General features: G+C 57.1%; 1 protein-coding gene across 1 annotated transcript; it reads left to right on the top strand.

The window, feature by feature from the left end:
- Nucleotides 1-1,103: 1,103 nt before the first annotated feature.
- On the top strand, nt 1,104-13,020 carry CHRM1 (cholinergic receptor muscarinic 1). Its single transcript, XM_036259159.1, has 2 exons — nt 1,104-1,415; nt 10,516-13,020. Exon 2 carries the CDS (start codon nt 10,592-10,594, stop codon nt 11,972-11,974), a length of 1,383 nt encoding a protein of 460 aa, XP_036115052.1. The 5' UTR covers nt 1,104-1,415; nt 10,516-10,591; the 3' UTR covers nt 11,975-13,020.
- The last annotated feature ends 592 nt before the right edge of the window (nt 13,021-13,612 follow it).

Genomic DNA, 13,612 nt, shown 5'->3' with positions numbered 1-13,612 from the left:
GAGGAGCCTCCCCACCTTTCCTCCATGGTCAGCTCCCCAGGAGGTCTCTAGGACCAGGAGAGGGCGGTGCAGGACCCAAGTCTCTATGGCAAAGGGCCCCCAGGGGTTCTATCTCTGAGGAAACTCAACACAGAAATCCAAACCAGCAGGGGAAGGCAGGGGTGGCTGGCCAAGCAGTGGGGGGCTAAGGGAGGTGGGGAGGAAGGGCAGGTTCATCACTTCCCAGGTACACACCTGTGAGCCCTGAGTGGGAGTTAGGGGAGACAGAGTTTGACAAGCTGGGAGGAGAGCTGTCTGTCTGCCTGTCTGTCTGTCTTCCAAGTGAAAGCTGGGGGTGTAGCAGGCAGGGAGATAGAGGCTGCCTCACTTGTCAAAATTAACAAGTTCCACAGTTGGGCAACACTCAGACACACACCGAATACAGACACACGTGTACACACACATCCTGGCTCCAGACCAACAGGGTGACACCTGCATTTCCAAGGGCTGCAGGGTGACATGCATACTCAGGGACACACATGTGGGGCACTCAGCATCATGTGGAGCAGTCACTTAGCCCTGCACTCATCTCCAGGAACCAGACACCCAGATGCCCCACACCCGGCTATGCAGCACGGACAGACACAAGAACGCACAGCCCAGCACGTGGGCACGTCTGCTCGGCCCCTGCTCAGCCCCGGGGCGGGTGCGCCAGCCCTCTGGGTTCGTTCCAAGTTGGAGCCTCTCACATGAGGCCCAATGTGTCATTTCTAAATAGAAGGAATATAGCTCCTTCGCAGCAGGAGGAAGAGCAGGGTTTGGGGCTGGCTGGGTGGGTGGGTGCGTGGGCATGTGCAGGGGGCAGAGCGAGTGTGAGGGAAGGAGGCATGTGAATCCTGGGGCGTGTGTGTCGGGCACGGTGCATGCGGGTTGGGGGCTGTAAGGTTGGGTGGGGGAAGGAGCCCGAGAAAACAGAGTGTGCCTTTGTGAGGGTGTGCGTGTGTGTGCCGCCGAGTCTGTGTGCAGTGGGTGTGGGTGTTTGTCTCCCTGTATCCGCCTTCTCTCCCGTTCTGGACTTTTAGCCTTCCTGGGCTCATCGTCCTCATGTCCTACCCCCTCCATCTTGGGGCTCAAATTGGGGGCCCTGGTGGAGGAGGGGGGCACGCTCCAGGACCCAGTCCCACCCCAGACATTGCCTGAGGCTTCCCTCCAGTTCCCCTCCCTTCTTTTCCTCCCTCCCTCTCTTTCCCTTCCTCCCCCCCCACCAGGCTGGCGTGCCAGGGGGTGGGACATGCCAATCACTGGCTGTGCCTCTCCGGCTGCCAGCACAGGGCGCAGCTCCCCCCGGGAGCCAGGTGTTTGGGTCCCTGGAGACACCGCCAGCCCCCAGGAGGCAGTGGGGTTGAGGACCCTACAGACCCTTCTCCAGCCCCATGGTGAGTACATTTGGAAGGGTTTGGGAGGGGCTCCACCGAGGTGGGGGCTGCAGAAGCAGGGTCCTGGGTTCAAGGTAGGAACCAGACTACAAGGAAATGTGGGGGGACCTCAGAGAGAGGAGGGGGCCAGGAAGAGGTCTAGAGACCAAGGGGGTTCTGCCGCATTGGACATTAACTGCTCCAAACACCCTGTCCTCTGGCTTTAAGTGGATACACCTGATGTTTTTCTGGGGTTCAGCTGGCAGAGGAGATAGAGACCCCCTTAGGAAACTGGACCTAGAGCCCAGAAGAGATCAGGCTGCCACGTAGCAGGCACAGCCCCCAGAACCCCAGGGACAGAGTGGGAAGGGCAGGGGACCGGGGGCAGCCCTTGTCATCAGTGTTCTGTGGGAGGTTGAGACTTCTAATTGGGGTACCAGTCCTAGAACCCCTCCTCTCCTCCCTCAGGGGATTCTGAATCCCACCACCCCCATCTATCTTCAGCCCCTCCAAGATGGACTGAACCAGGCTGCTGCCCAGATGGACAAGCTGGATACCAAGGTGGGTGTTGGGCCAGAAGCCAACAAGAGACCAGGCCAAAAGCCCCAGGGCTCTCCGGGGACAAATGGGCACACGGATGGCTACACTGACCAGGGAACATGGTGCTGACCTGTGCAGGGTCCCAGAGGGCACTCCCTATGTTGTTAGTATCTTGGGCTCCCCCAGGGCAGATCTCAGTCCTATGTCCAGGTAATGCATGGACACTAATGGCATTAATGCCAGGCTCCCATCCCCACACCCCCAGACTCCACCATGGGGGATAGGCTGGGGGCCAGGAGCTCGGATTCTTGCAGAGTTGCCAGCTCCTGGGTTAGCAGCTGGGGCGGGTGGTCAGCTGTCACTGGGTCTTTCAGACAGTGCCGCTTAGGTGTTATTAATGCCAGTAGACAGGGATCCACCTCTTCCCATGAAACATACCTGCAGCTCCACCGAGACTGACCCAGGCCCTCACCAACTGACTGGAAGGAGTCAGTGTCCCTGCAGCCGGACAGTGTCCTGTCCCTGGGTAATCAGCTGCTCACTGAGCTGTCAGATGAGAGCTATTTCTCTGCCCCCTGACCTCAGCCTCGGGGCAGCTGTGATCGCCCCCTTGACATGGAGGGCAGGGGGAAAGATGGCGAAATAGGGCTGCGGAAGACGTGATTCTTGGCTCCGGGGCTGGGGCCTGCAGGTCTGAGAGTGAAATCCCGAAGCGCAAAGAGGACTCCAGAGTGCCAGGAAGGAGTTAGACAGAGATCACGTGAGGCCTACAAGGAACCTCCCCATTCGTTGTGCAGGTGGAGGGACTGAGACTGAGAAAGGGCAAAGGCCATGCTCGTGGTCACAGAAGGGATGTTGAAGGGTCCACTTGGGGCTCGGACCCCATTCTCCTCGCCCTCAGCCCAGCACAGTCACCTGCCTGAGCAGGATGCGGCAGGCTCTAGGAGACAGGAGCTTGGGCTCTGGCGGGTAGCGGTGGGGAGAAGTGGGTGAATATCTCTCTGGGTTTCTGCTCGGCTGTGATGCCATGGTGATGCCTAGAAGGATGGGGGAGGGAGGGAGAGAGAAGAAAGAAAATGGGGAAGGAGCACAGGAGTGAAGAGCAGGGGTGTGCGGAGAGGAGGGTGAGGGCCCAGCACTTCTGGTGCCAGCTGGAGAGTGAGGTCTAGGGCCAGCCTGCTAATGCCAGGCTCTGGCATGGTCCGGCTAAGGTCAGGCCACTGGTTAAGGTCCGTCCACAGTGAGAGTGTGGCGGTGGTTCTGGCTCCTCTTCCGACTCAGCAGTGCATTTATGAGCATTGAACTGATGATGGCTGCTGCCCTCCAGAGGGGTAGTGGGCGCTTCCAATTGAGACAGTTGAGCCTGAAAATGTGATAAATTGTATCTGCTTACCTCCTCGGTCCTGAAGCCAGGCGTCAGGGGTGGAAGTTTTGTGCACCTTTGATGGGTCAAGAGCTACCTTCAGAGAAAAGTTAACCCAGCAGGGAGAGCCACCTCTGACAGCCTGGCTTCGGGTTAAGGCCCCAGCAGAAGGGACAGGTCAGGAGACCTGGCCAGAGGAGCATCCTCCTCACTGCATGTGTGAGGTCTCAGGTGCCTAGCCCACAGCCCCCACCTGGTACCTCCTTCTCCCCAAACTGCCCATTCTCTCCAGTTGGGGTTCTGCATACTCCCAGGCCCAGAATCACAAGATGGCTTCAATTCTTCCTGAATCTTTCACCAGTACCCCTTTCTCTGCCTCCCCCTCTCCACTCCTGGGCCACAGGTAAGATTCTGGAGACCCTGGTGTTCAGGAATCCCTCTCCCAGCAACCTCTCCCAGCCTCCCCCAGTGGCCCTCTCCCCTCCCCCCTCCTCTCGCCATCCAGATCCCCAGCCCCAGGGGATTTGTCCAGGGCTGGCGGTCAGTAGTCTGGCCTGCCCTGCCAGAGAGGCTCTGACCTCATCCCTTAACCCTTTGAGTCCAGGATGACTTTTTCCTCCCCTCACCCTGACAGGCACCATCCCACGCCCGTGCCTGTCTTATCACCTCACTCTGATTCCTGGCGGCAGGTGAAGCAGGGTTTCCTTGGTCCATTCCCGGTCCACAGGTGAGGATGCCGGTGGCCGTGCTCTCAAGCCAGGCAGGGCCTCACCCAGGGGACAGGGGACAGGGGCCTGGCAGGTGAGGACATACAGAGCTGGAGGGAACAGAGGGACCATGTTCTGGAGCTGTTCCTGACCCCTGCGGGCTCATCCCATTGCCCCTGGACCTGAAGCCAGGCAGGATAACTCCATGTATGCATTCATGTATTTATTCCACACATGTTTATTGAGCAACTACTGTGTGCCAAGCACAGGGATAAAACAGTGAATGAGGCAGGCCCCTACCCTGCCTCTCAGAGAGCGACGGCTACACCGCTCCTTCCTACCACACTGTCATCATACTTCGCACAGACAGACGACAGGCGCTGTCCCACGCACACAAGCCAGATCCTAAAGGAAGAACTGACACCTCACTAGTGACTGATTCGAGCCAGGGTTTGGCCAAGCTTGTCCAAGTGGACGAGGAGGCTGTTGAGCTCCCCTCTCCACAGAGCAATTTAGAGTAGGGGGTCCAAGAGGCTCGTCTCAGCGGCAGACTGCCTGGGTCCAAATCCTGGTGGCACTGCTGACGAACTAGCTGCAAGGTCCTAAGGTCGCCAAGCCTCAGTGACCCCTTTTGTAAATTGAGGACAATAAAACCTACTTTGCAAGGAGTTATAACAGGTCAATTAAATCATGCGTACAGCCCTGGCTGGTTTGGCTCAGCGGTTAGAGCGTCGGCTTGCGGTCCAGAGAGACCCGGGTTTGGTTCCCGCTAAGGGCGCGTACCTCAGTTGCAGTTTGTCCCCGGCCCTGGCTGGGTCATGTGGGTGGCAGCCACTCGATGTGTCCCTTTCACGTCGATGTTTCTCTCTCTTCCTCTCTCTCCCTCCCACTCTATCTGAACAAAAAATGGAAAAATGTCCTCAGATGAGGATTAAAAAAAAAAAAGAATAAATCATGTGTACAATGCCTACAGCCATGTCTGGTGTATTGTAAGCAGACGATAAATACCAGTTCTAATAATATTAATAATATTGTTAAAAGCGCCCAACAACCATCATCAGGAGGCCATCAGGAGGTCCTGGGCAGAAAATCACCTCCCTGCTTCCTTGCACCTTCCCGTACCCCACACGTGACACCCTCAGAGGGTAAGTCCCAGCCCATCCCCACAAAGCTACAGACTCACCCTTACCACGTATTCTTACTCAGCAAGGCACACGCTCCCACACAAACACTCGTCCTGCAGCAGGGTTACCAGGTAGGAACGCTGACTTGCCCAAGGTCACACAGTGAGACAAGAGCAAAGAGGGCTTAAAGCTAAACAGAGGCAGTGCCAAGGACTTCCTGGGGGCGTCCTCCCCCAGCCCCCCTGCATCCCCATCAACTCCACCCCTGTGGATGTTTCACAGAGTATCAGAGGCTAATACAGCTTCCAGCCTCCCTTTCAAGTAGATGGTTGACTCTAAGCCCCTCCTTTGTAGAAACTCTGGAGACTGCTGGACCCTGGCACCCTGACTCAGCCCAAGGCTCCACCCCCAGCCACAACAGGAAGCCTGGTTCTTCCACAACCATCTTCTCGCTCACTGTCGGTAGCCTTGAGCAGACAGAGGGTTGCCCTCAAGCAAAGGTTAAGAGGACCTGCCCAAGGACACACAGCAGGAACCGGAGCAGTCTCCAGGAACCTTCTCCTGAGCACATCCCTGTCCCAGAGACGCTCGCGGGAGGATGCCCCTTCTGGTTGTGGAGGACAGCTGCTCTGAGCTGCCCCCCAGGTCTTCACAAGCCCAGGGGGTGGTAAGCATCAGGGTTCGGTTCCCTAGAGCCTCTGTTCTTCTCCTTCCCCCTTTGTCCCAGGTGGGAGGCCTTAGTCCTCAGGGCTCCTAGGTCGGCCAGGTAGGAAGAATGCAGGCTTTGGAGCCCACAGGTCAGGGCAGAGTCCCAACTCCCCCAGACCACCAGGGAGTCACTTAGCCACCCCCACACACCTTCATCTATAAAACAGAGCTAGGAGCCCCCCGTTGGGCTGTCCTGTGGATTAAGGGAAGTAATAGCATACACGAAGTGCCTGGCATGCAGGAGGTGATTAATTATGGTGGCTGTCAGGATTAAAATGAGAAAGTTACAAAGGACTTCCAGTCATTAAGGACAGGGACTCCAGCCTCCTCTTCCGAGGAGCGCTTCTTCTCCCAGGCCCCCCATTCTGAAGCCTGTTTTAACTCATCAGAGACCCAGCTAGCTTGCAACAAGAGCCTGGCAGTGGTTATGATGGGCAGTGGTTGCCACGCTCCCGCGCTAGGCGATGTCATTCCAGCCCCGGCTGAGAGAGCATGTGAGCCATCGGCCTCTGCAGCCTCAGCTTGGGGATTTGTGTCCTTTCTGGTCAGCATCTTGAGATGTTAGCTTCAGGACCCTGCAAAACCTTCGCAGACACCAGGCTGGCCCAACTCCTCCACTGTACAGACGAGCAGTGTGGGGCCCAGAGAGGCGCTGTGCTGGGGTCTGGGAGGGAAGGGACGGGCCAGAGGGGCTGGGCAGTGCCTCAGAGTGAGGAGTCAGGAATAATAACATAGGCCTTTAACTGAGTGTCACTTCAGAGCCAGGCGCTGTGGGTGCCATTGTCTCCGTCAGCTGGGGGTGCAGGGCAGCTGGGAAAGGGTTGCGTGATTGCTGATGACCACGCAGCAGGGAAGGGGCAGCTTTGAGATTCAGAACCCAGGCTGTGGTCCACGGATGCTAGAATCGGGGTGAGGGGAGTGAGGCATTGACCTCAGAGTAAAATGTAAGGGGGGGGGCACAGAAAAACCTCCAAAATCAAGATAAATACTATAGTAATGTAATATTTTTAGAAATCAAATAGCAAACTGCCCCCCACACACACACACACACACAGGCGAGGGGGCCGTCTACTTTCGTAAATTAAGTGTCATCGGAACCCGGGCCGGGATTAGGGCAACGCATGGGTGATGGGGGTGTTTGTGCAAGCACAGGGTTGGAGCCTGTCTTTGTTTACAATTTTGTTGATTGTGGATGTTTTGCATTAATTTCCATTTTTAAATATTACATTAAACTCTTATTTTGATTACTGAGTTTGGGGGCACCTCCTTCTGCACCCGAGGTGAGTGCCTCAGTAGCCCAGCTGTGGTGTCGGACCGGGTACAATGGTGGACAGAGGACTGGGCTCAGCCCTGAAGGCTGCACCATTGGAGAGGCCGCTGCCGGAAGGTGCAGCCTCCCAGGCCGGCAGGCTTCTCTCCTAATAAAGCCTTTTCAAGGCTTGGCTCAGCTTGCCACTGGGGGCTACAGAGCTGCTCGAAGCTGGGGGTAGGCAGCACCCAATCTAGGAGCCAGGAGATCTCAGGCGACACGATGCCTTCTTCCCCCTTTTCTCTGGGCCTCAGTTGCTCCATTTGTGCAATTCGCGTTAAACGCACTGAGTAGATCAGAGGGACAAAAGGTGAGCAGGGTCCTGGCCCGTTTGGCTCAGCGGTTAGAGCGTCGGCCTGCGGTCTGGAAAGACCCGGGTTCGGTTCCCGCTAAGGGCACGTACCTCAGTTGCAGTTTGTCCCTGGCCCTGGTTGGGTCGTGTGGGTGGCAACCACTCGATGTGTCCCTTTCACATCGATGTTTCTCTCCCTCTCTCTCCCTCTATCTGAACAAGATATCGAAAGGTGTCCTCGGGTGAGGATAAAAAAAAAAAAAGGTGAGCAGGGCCACCTGTTGAGGGCGGTGTCCACCAGCAGCCTTATCAGGGGCTCGTCAGGCACGTCTCCTCCCAGCCTCCCACCCAGCGCCTGACTTTGGGTAAGGAAGGAGGATGCAACAAAACTCAGTAAGCAAAATAAATAACATTTCAGTGTCATACTTTAAAAATTCAAATTGGCAAACTCTGGCCCCCCCAGCCAACCATCAGTTTTTAGCAGGTTTCACTGGAACAAACCGCTTGGGCTCAAATCCTGCGTCCTACTTACTTGCGAATCTTGTGCAAATTCTCTTGCTTTTCTCAGCCTCAGTTTCTTTATCTGTAAAATGGAGAGAAGAACGGTGCCTTGGTCATAGGTTCCCCGCTATGATTAACAGCAACAGGCACAGGGGAGACTGGCACTCAGGGAGCACTAAGTAACAGCAGTGATCACTATTGTCACCAGTTGCTGTTGTCACAGTATTAGAGATCCTTAACCCACAAGCAGACGCTCCTGGGCGGCATAGCCCCCCCTGCTGCAAAGGTGAGTCAGTGGGAACCAGTGTACCAGAGCTGGTGTTGGCACTTTACAGCTATTGACTCCTTTAAGGCTCACAGTCATTCCTTGATTTGTTAGTTAGGAACTCATATTATCCCCATTTTGCAGTTGAGAAAACCGAGGCACAGAACAGTTATGCTGCTAGCAGAGATCACATGCCTAGTAAATGGAGCGGCCTGGATTCCCATGCAGACAGCCTGGCTCCAGGATCTGGGTCCTTCAACCAGGGTGTTAAATGTGCTCCCTTAAGTGCAAACTGTCCTGGACACACTGACAGCCACTGTCCTTCTTGCTTGTGGATCTCACTCTGCCTCTCCACGCTGAGAGTCGCTGCCGCACACCAACAGTTCGCCACGAGCTGTGGAGGTGCCCTCCGCCACACACGCTCCAGGTCACACTCTGTCACACCGCGACCCTCGCGCAGGCATGGCTCTCCAGTCTCTCTGTCACAGACCAGGTGGTCAGAACACCGGGGCTTGGCGGGCCCTTGCCCAAAATCTCTCCCTTGGAATTCTTCCAACAGGACAGCCCCTGAAACCACAGATGCAGGTAGGAGGAGACCTCAGTCTCTTCAATGGACAGATGGACGCCTGAGGCCCAGAACAGGAAGGGACCCGCCGAAACACAGCAGCGGGGCCACGGCCCGGCTGTGCTGCTTCCTGCCTGGCCAGGACGGGACCAAGAGTCCTGGCGTTTCCCTTCACCTCCTCTTGGTGCCTGGGCTGGACTCCAGTTTCAAGAGATATTGGGGTGGTCCTGGCCAGGTAGCTCAGTTGGTTAGAGCATCTTCCTGACACACCAAGGTTGCAGGTTTGGTCTCTCTCTCTCCCCCTCCTCTAAAATCAATAAATAAACTTTTAAATAATATTTTTAAAGAGAAAAATCTGGGAGATCTTCTTGTTCCCCTTGCTGCCCCCACTCAGCTAGAGCCCGGGAACAGAGTGGGGAGGTGGAGGGGACCTCCCACACCCCATCTGGGGCCGACCCTCCTTTTCTGGGAGCTGAGTCCCTTGCCCCTGCTGCCTGCTTTTCCTGCGGGTCTTCTGCCACCCGGCGAGTGTCCGGGCCCCGCACACCTTCCCCGCTGCCCTCACAGAGGGCACATGCAGCTTCAAACACTTCTCTCTGTCTCTGTCTCTGTCTCTGTTTTTCTCTGTCTCTGTCTCTCTCTGTCTCTGCCTCTCTCTCTGTCTCTGTCTCTCTGTGTGTCTGTCTCTCTCTCTCTCTCTCTAGCTCTCTCTGTCTCTCTCTCTCTGTCTGTATCTCTTTCTGTCTCCCCCCAGCCCCCCAGCCCCCACACAGGTCCCCTCTGCTCCTAGCTCTTTTCCCTCATCTTCTCTGGGGCCCTCCCTGCCTTCTCTCATCTCCTTATTTGATGGGATTCGCCCCTGGAGCTCCACGTACTCAGAGAGAGAGAGAGAGAGAAGTGAGTTCCGGTCATCCTCCCTACCTGTGTCCCCGTGACCAGGCCTTGCAGCCACGGTTGCCCCAGTGAGCTGGGGATCCTAAGAGACCTTCCTCCTAGAGATGTATGACAGTTCAATTAGGTAATTCAATGAACTGCTCAGCATTTTGTCTGGTGCGTAATAACTACTCAGTAAATGAGCATGTTAATGAAATTTAGTGAAATGCTTTGAAAATTTGGCTGTACTGCCTTCGAAGCACGTCCCCAACTCCTGCCATGTGAGAGAAGCAAGACAGGAATTAGTAGCAATTTCCCAATGAGAACTGAGGCTCAGAGTCTGAATGGCGAGCTGGAATGAGAACTCAGAGCTCTGGATTCCAAAGCCACGCAGCCCCATGCTGCTGGCAAACCCATTCACGGCTGGGAACGTGCGTTATAAATGACCGCGTATGGCCCGGCCGCTGTGGCTCAGTGGATTAAGTATCGTCCCACAGACTAAGAGATCACCAGTTCGATTCCCAGTCAAGGCACATGCCGGGGTTGCGGGCTGGATCCCCAGGTTGCGGGCTGGATCCCCAGTAGGGGTCATGCAGGAGGCAGCCAATTGATGTTTCTCTCTCATCGATCGATGTTTCTATCTCTCTCCCCCTGCCTCTCTCTCTCTAAAATAATCAATTTTAAAAATATTTAAAAATAAATAAATAAATGACCATGTGTGGACACTAGAACAGGAAGGGACCGACCAGTCAGGGAGGGTGACACGGTCCGACGGGAAGTTCTGGAAGGCAGAGGCTGTGTTCCTAGCACCCTCCACTCCAGGCGAGGGAAGGTATCCAGCAGCCCAACTAAAGCCTATGTCCTCTCTTCTCAGGTGATGACCTCCCCCTGAGGAAGCCCTGTCGTGTGACTGGAGGAAGGGGCTGTCCCCTCAGCCCCCCCTGGCCACCATGAACACCTCGGCCCCCCCCGCCGTCAGCCCCAACATCACCGTTCTGGCACCAGGAAAGGGTCCCTGGCAAGTGGCCTTCATTGGGATCACCACGGGCCTCCTGTCACTGGCCACGGTGACAGGCAACTTGCTAGTACTCATCTCCTTCAAGGTCAACACAGAGCTCAAGACAGTCAACAACTACTTCCTGCTCAGCCTGGCCTGCGCCGACCTCATCATCGGCACCTTCTCCATGAACCTCTATACCACGTACCTGCTCATGGGCCACTGGGCTCTAGGCACCCTGGCCTGCGACCTCTGGCTGGCCCTGGACTACGTGGCCAGCAACGCCTCCGTCATGAACCTGCTGCTTATCAGCTTTGACCGCTACTTCTCCGTGACCCGGCCCCTGAGCTACCGTGCCAAGCGCACACCCCGCCGGGCAGCCCTGATGATCGGCCTGGCCTGGATGGTTTCCTTCGTCCTCTGGGCCCCAGCCATCCTCTTCTGGCAGTACCTGGTGGGGGAGCGGACGGTGCTGGCCGGGCAGTGCTACATCCAGTTCCTCTCCCAGCCCATCATCACCTTTGGCACAGCCATGGCCGCCTTCTACCTCCCAGTCACAGTCATGTGCACACTCTACTGGCGCATCTACCGGGAGACAGAGAACCGGGCCCGGGAGCTGGCGGCCCTGCAGGGCTCCGAGACACCAGGGAAGGGGGGCGGCAGCAGCAGCAGCTCAGAGCGGTCCCAGCCGGGGGCTGAGGGCTCACCGGACACCCCTCCAGGGAGCTGCTGTGGCTGCTGCCGGACCCCCAGGCTGCTGCAAGCCTACAGCTGGAAGGAGGAGGAGGAGGAGGAGGAAGGCTCCATGGAGTCCCTCACGTCCTCGGAGGGTGAGGAGCCAGGCTCCGAGGTGGTGATCAAGATGCCCATGGTAGACCCTGAGGTGCAGGCCCCCTCCAAGCAGCCCCCCCGGAGCTCCCCAAACACAGTCAAGAGGCCTACTCGGAAGGGACGTGATCGAACGGGCAAGAGCCAGAAGCCCCGCGGGAAGGAGCAGCTGGCCAAGCGGAAGACCTTCTCGCTGGTCAAGGAAAAGAAGGCGGCTCGGACCCTGAGCGCCATCCTGCTGGCCTTCATCCTCACCTGGACGCCATACAACATCATGGTGCTGGTGTCCACTTTCTGCAAGGACTGTGTTCCCGAGACCCTGTGGGAGCTGGGCTACTGGCTCTGCTACGTCAACAGCACCGTCAACCCCATGTGCTACGCACTCTGCAACAAAGCCTTCCGGGACACCTTCCGCCTGCTGCTGCTCTGCCGCTGGGACAAGCGACGCTGGCGCAAGATCCCCAAGCGCCCTGGCTCTGTGCACCGCACCCCCTCCCGCCAGTGCTGATGGTCCCCTTGCCCTCATCCCTCCATCCCAGTCCCCCAGAGCGCCCGGCAGAAAGCGGGCAGGGGCTGTGACCTCAGGCCCAGGGCCCTGCTCAGTCCTCACCAGGCTTCCCAGGCCCTTAGGTCACCTTCCTGGACAGCCCAGAGAGACCCTGCCAACTCGCCACACTTCGCTGTTCCCAGGCAGGGAGCCAACCCGGGGAACTGGTTTTTCTGTTCCCTGTTGGGTGGGAATGGGCTCTTCACCAGGAAGAAGGCCCGGGAGGAGGATCCGGCCTTTGGATTCCTTGTTTGCATTTAGGCAGGAAGTCTGTCAGGAGCCAGCGGGCAGTGGGCCAGGAGAAAGGTTTACCATTACAGTCGTCCTCAGCCCAGTGGCTGGCCTGGATTGCGGTGGAAAATGGCGCCCCCTGCAGCCACCGCAGGGAACTGGCACCAAACACTGAGAGAAAAACTTGGCTCAAAGGGACCAGCCCCTGCTGGGGATCCCCTCCCTCTGCAGGCATAGCCCACCCTGCTGGGCTCTAGGCACACTCTCCAGGATTGTCCAGCCTCCCTACCAATGTCCTCAGAACATCCCTATGTGGGTCACCCCCAAGGCAAATGTCCAAGCATCAGCTGGGCAATGGCACCAGAGGGGACCAGCTTGGCTAGTCATACATCAAGTCCTGAGGCAGCAGCAGAACCAGACGCCAGGCATCCTGACTATCCCACCATGTCATTTCCGAGTGAGGGACAGGGGTGCCTGCTGTCCGGCGTCACACCCATACACCCTGTCCCAGAGAAACCCTCAGTCCCTCCCTGGCTCCCAGCCGCCACCTGGACGGGTCTGCTCCACGCAGATCTAGCCAGGCCTCCTGCATGCCGCCTGCCTCTGGCCCGCCCCACACAGGCCTGGCCCAGCCAACAGGTTCTCTCTTGTGAACTCCCCAGTCCCCATGCATGACCTCCCAGCCACTCGTATGTCCAGTCCCAGCCTGGCCCCAAATATTCTTTCCTTCCATCCTCAGCAAGTGCTGAGTCTGAATAAAGCCACATGACCAGTGGATGCTAACGGTCCTTCCTCCCTGTGTTGGATCAAGGACCCGGTCTTGGGCCAGGGCAGGATGGGGCAGGGAGGTGCAAGGACTGTGGAATGTGGACCGCTGCCCCGACAGTGGTCCCAGGAGGGGCAGTGCTGAGTGGCTGGATCTACTGAAACCTGTGGGCCAGCACCCCAGGGCCCCCGGCTCGGGTGAGTGGGGCTGTCATAGGCAGACCTGACGACGGGAACTAGAAAAGCTGCACTAATTAAACTGCCCCTGCCCACAGGCCCGTGTGTGTTCTGTCAGCTTTACCAGGTGCAGCTCTCCTGGGGGCCTGGCATCCCCAGGGAGGACGGAACTGCCCCAAAGCCCCATTTGCAGACAGGGAGACTAAGGCCAGTGAACCACGAGGGCTGCTCAGGGTTACCCCACAAAACAACACCACCACCCAGGCTTCCAGACCACCCGTAAGGTCAGTGGTTCAGTTGAAGGACACAGAACTCGGCAAAACTGTTATGGTTATAGTTTATGACAGAAAAAGGACACACATTTAAGTCATAGAGCAGAGTCCAGCAGAGACCAGGGACAAGCTTTCAGGGGAGTCACGAGACAGC

The sequence above is a fragment of the Molossus molossus genome, unplaced genomic scaffold (genome assembly GCF_014108415.1).
Source record: "Molossus molossus isolate mMolMol1 unplaced genomic scaffold, mMolMol1.p scaffold_m16_p_13, whole genome shotgun sequence".
In the NCBI taxonomy this organism is placed as follows: Eukaryota; Metazoa; Chordata; class Mammalia; order Chiroptera; family Molossidae; genus Molossus; species Molossus molossus.
Note: the sequence above shows the minus strand (reverse complement) of the source record. Positions and strands in the feature narration are given on the sequence as shown.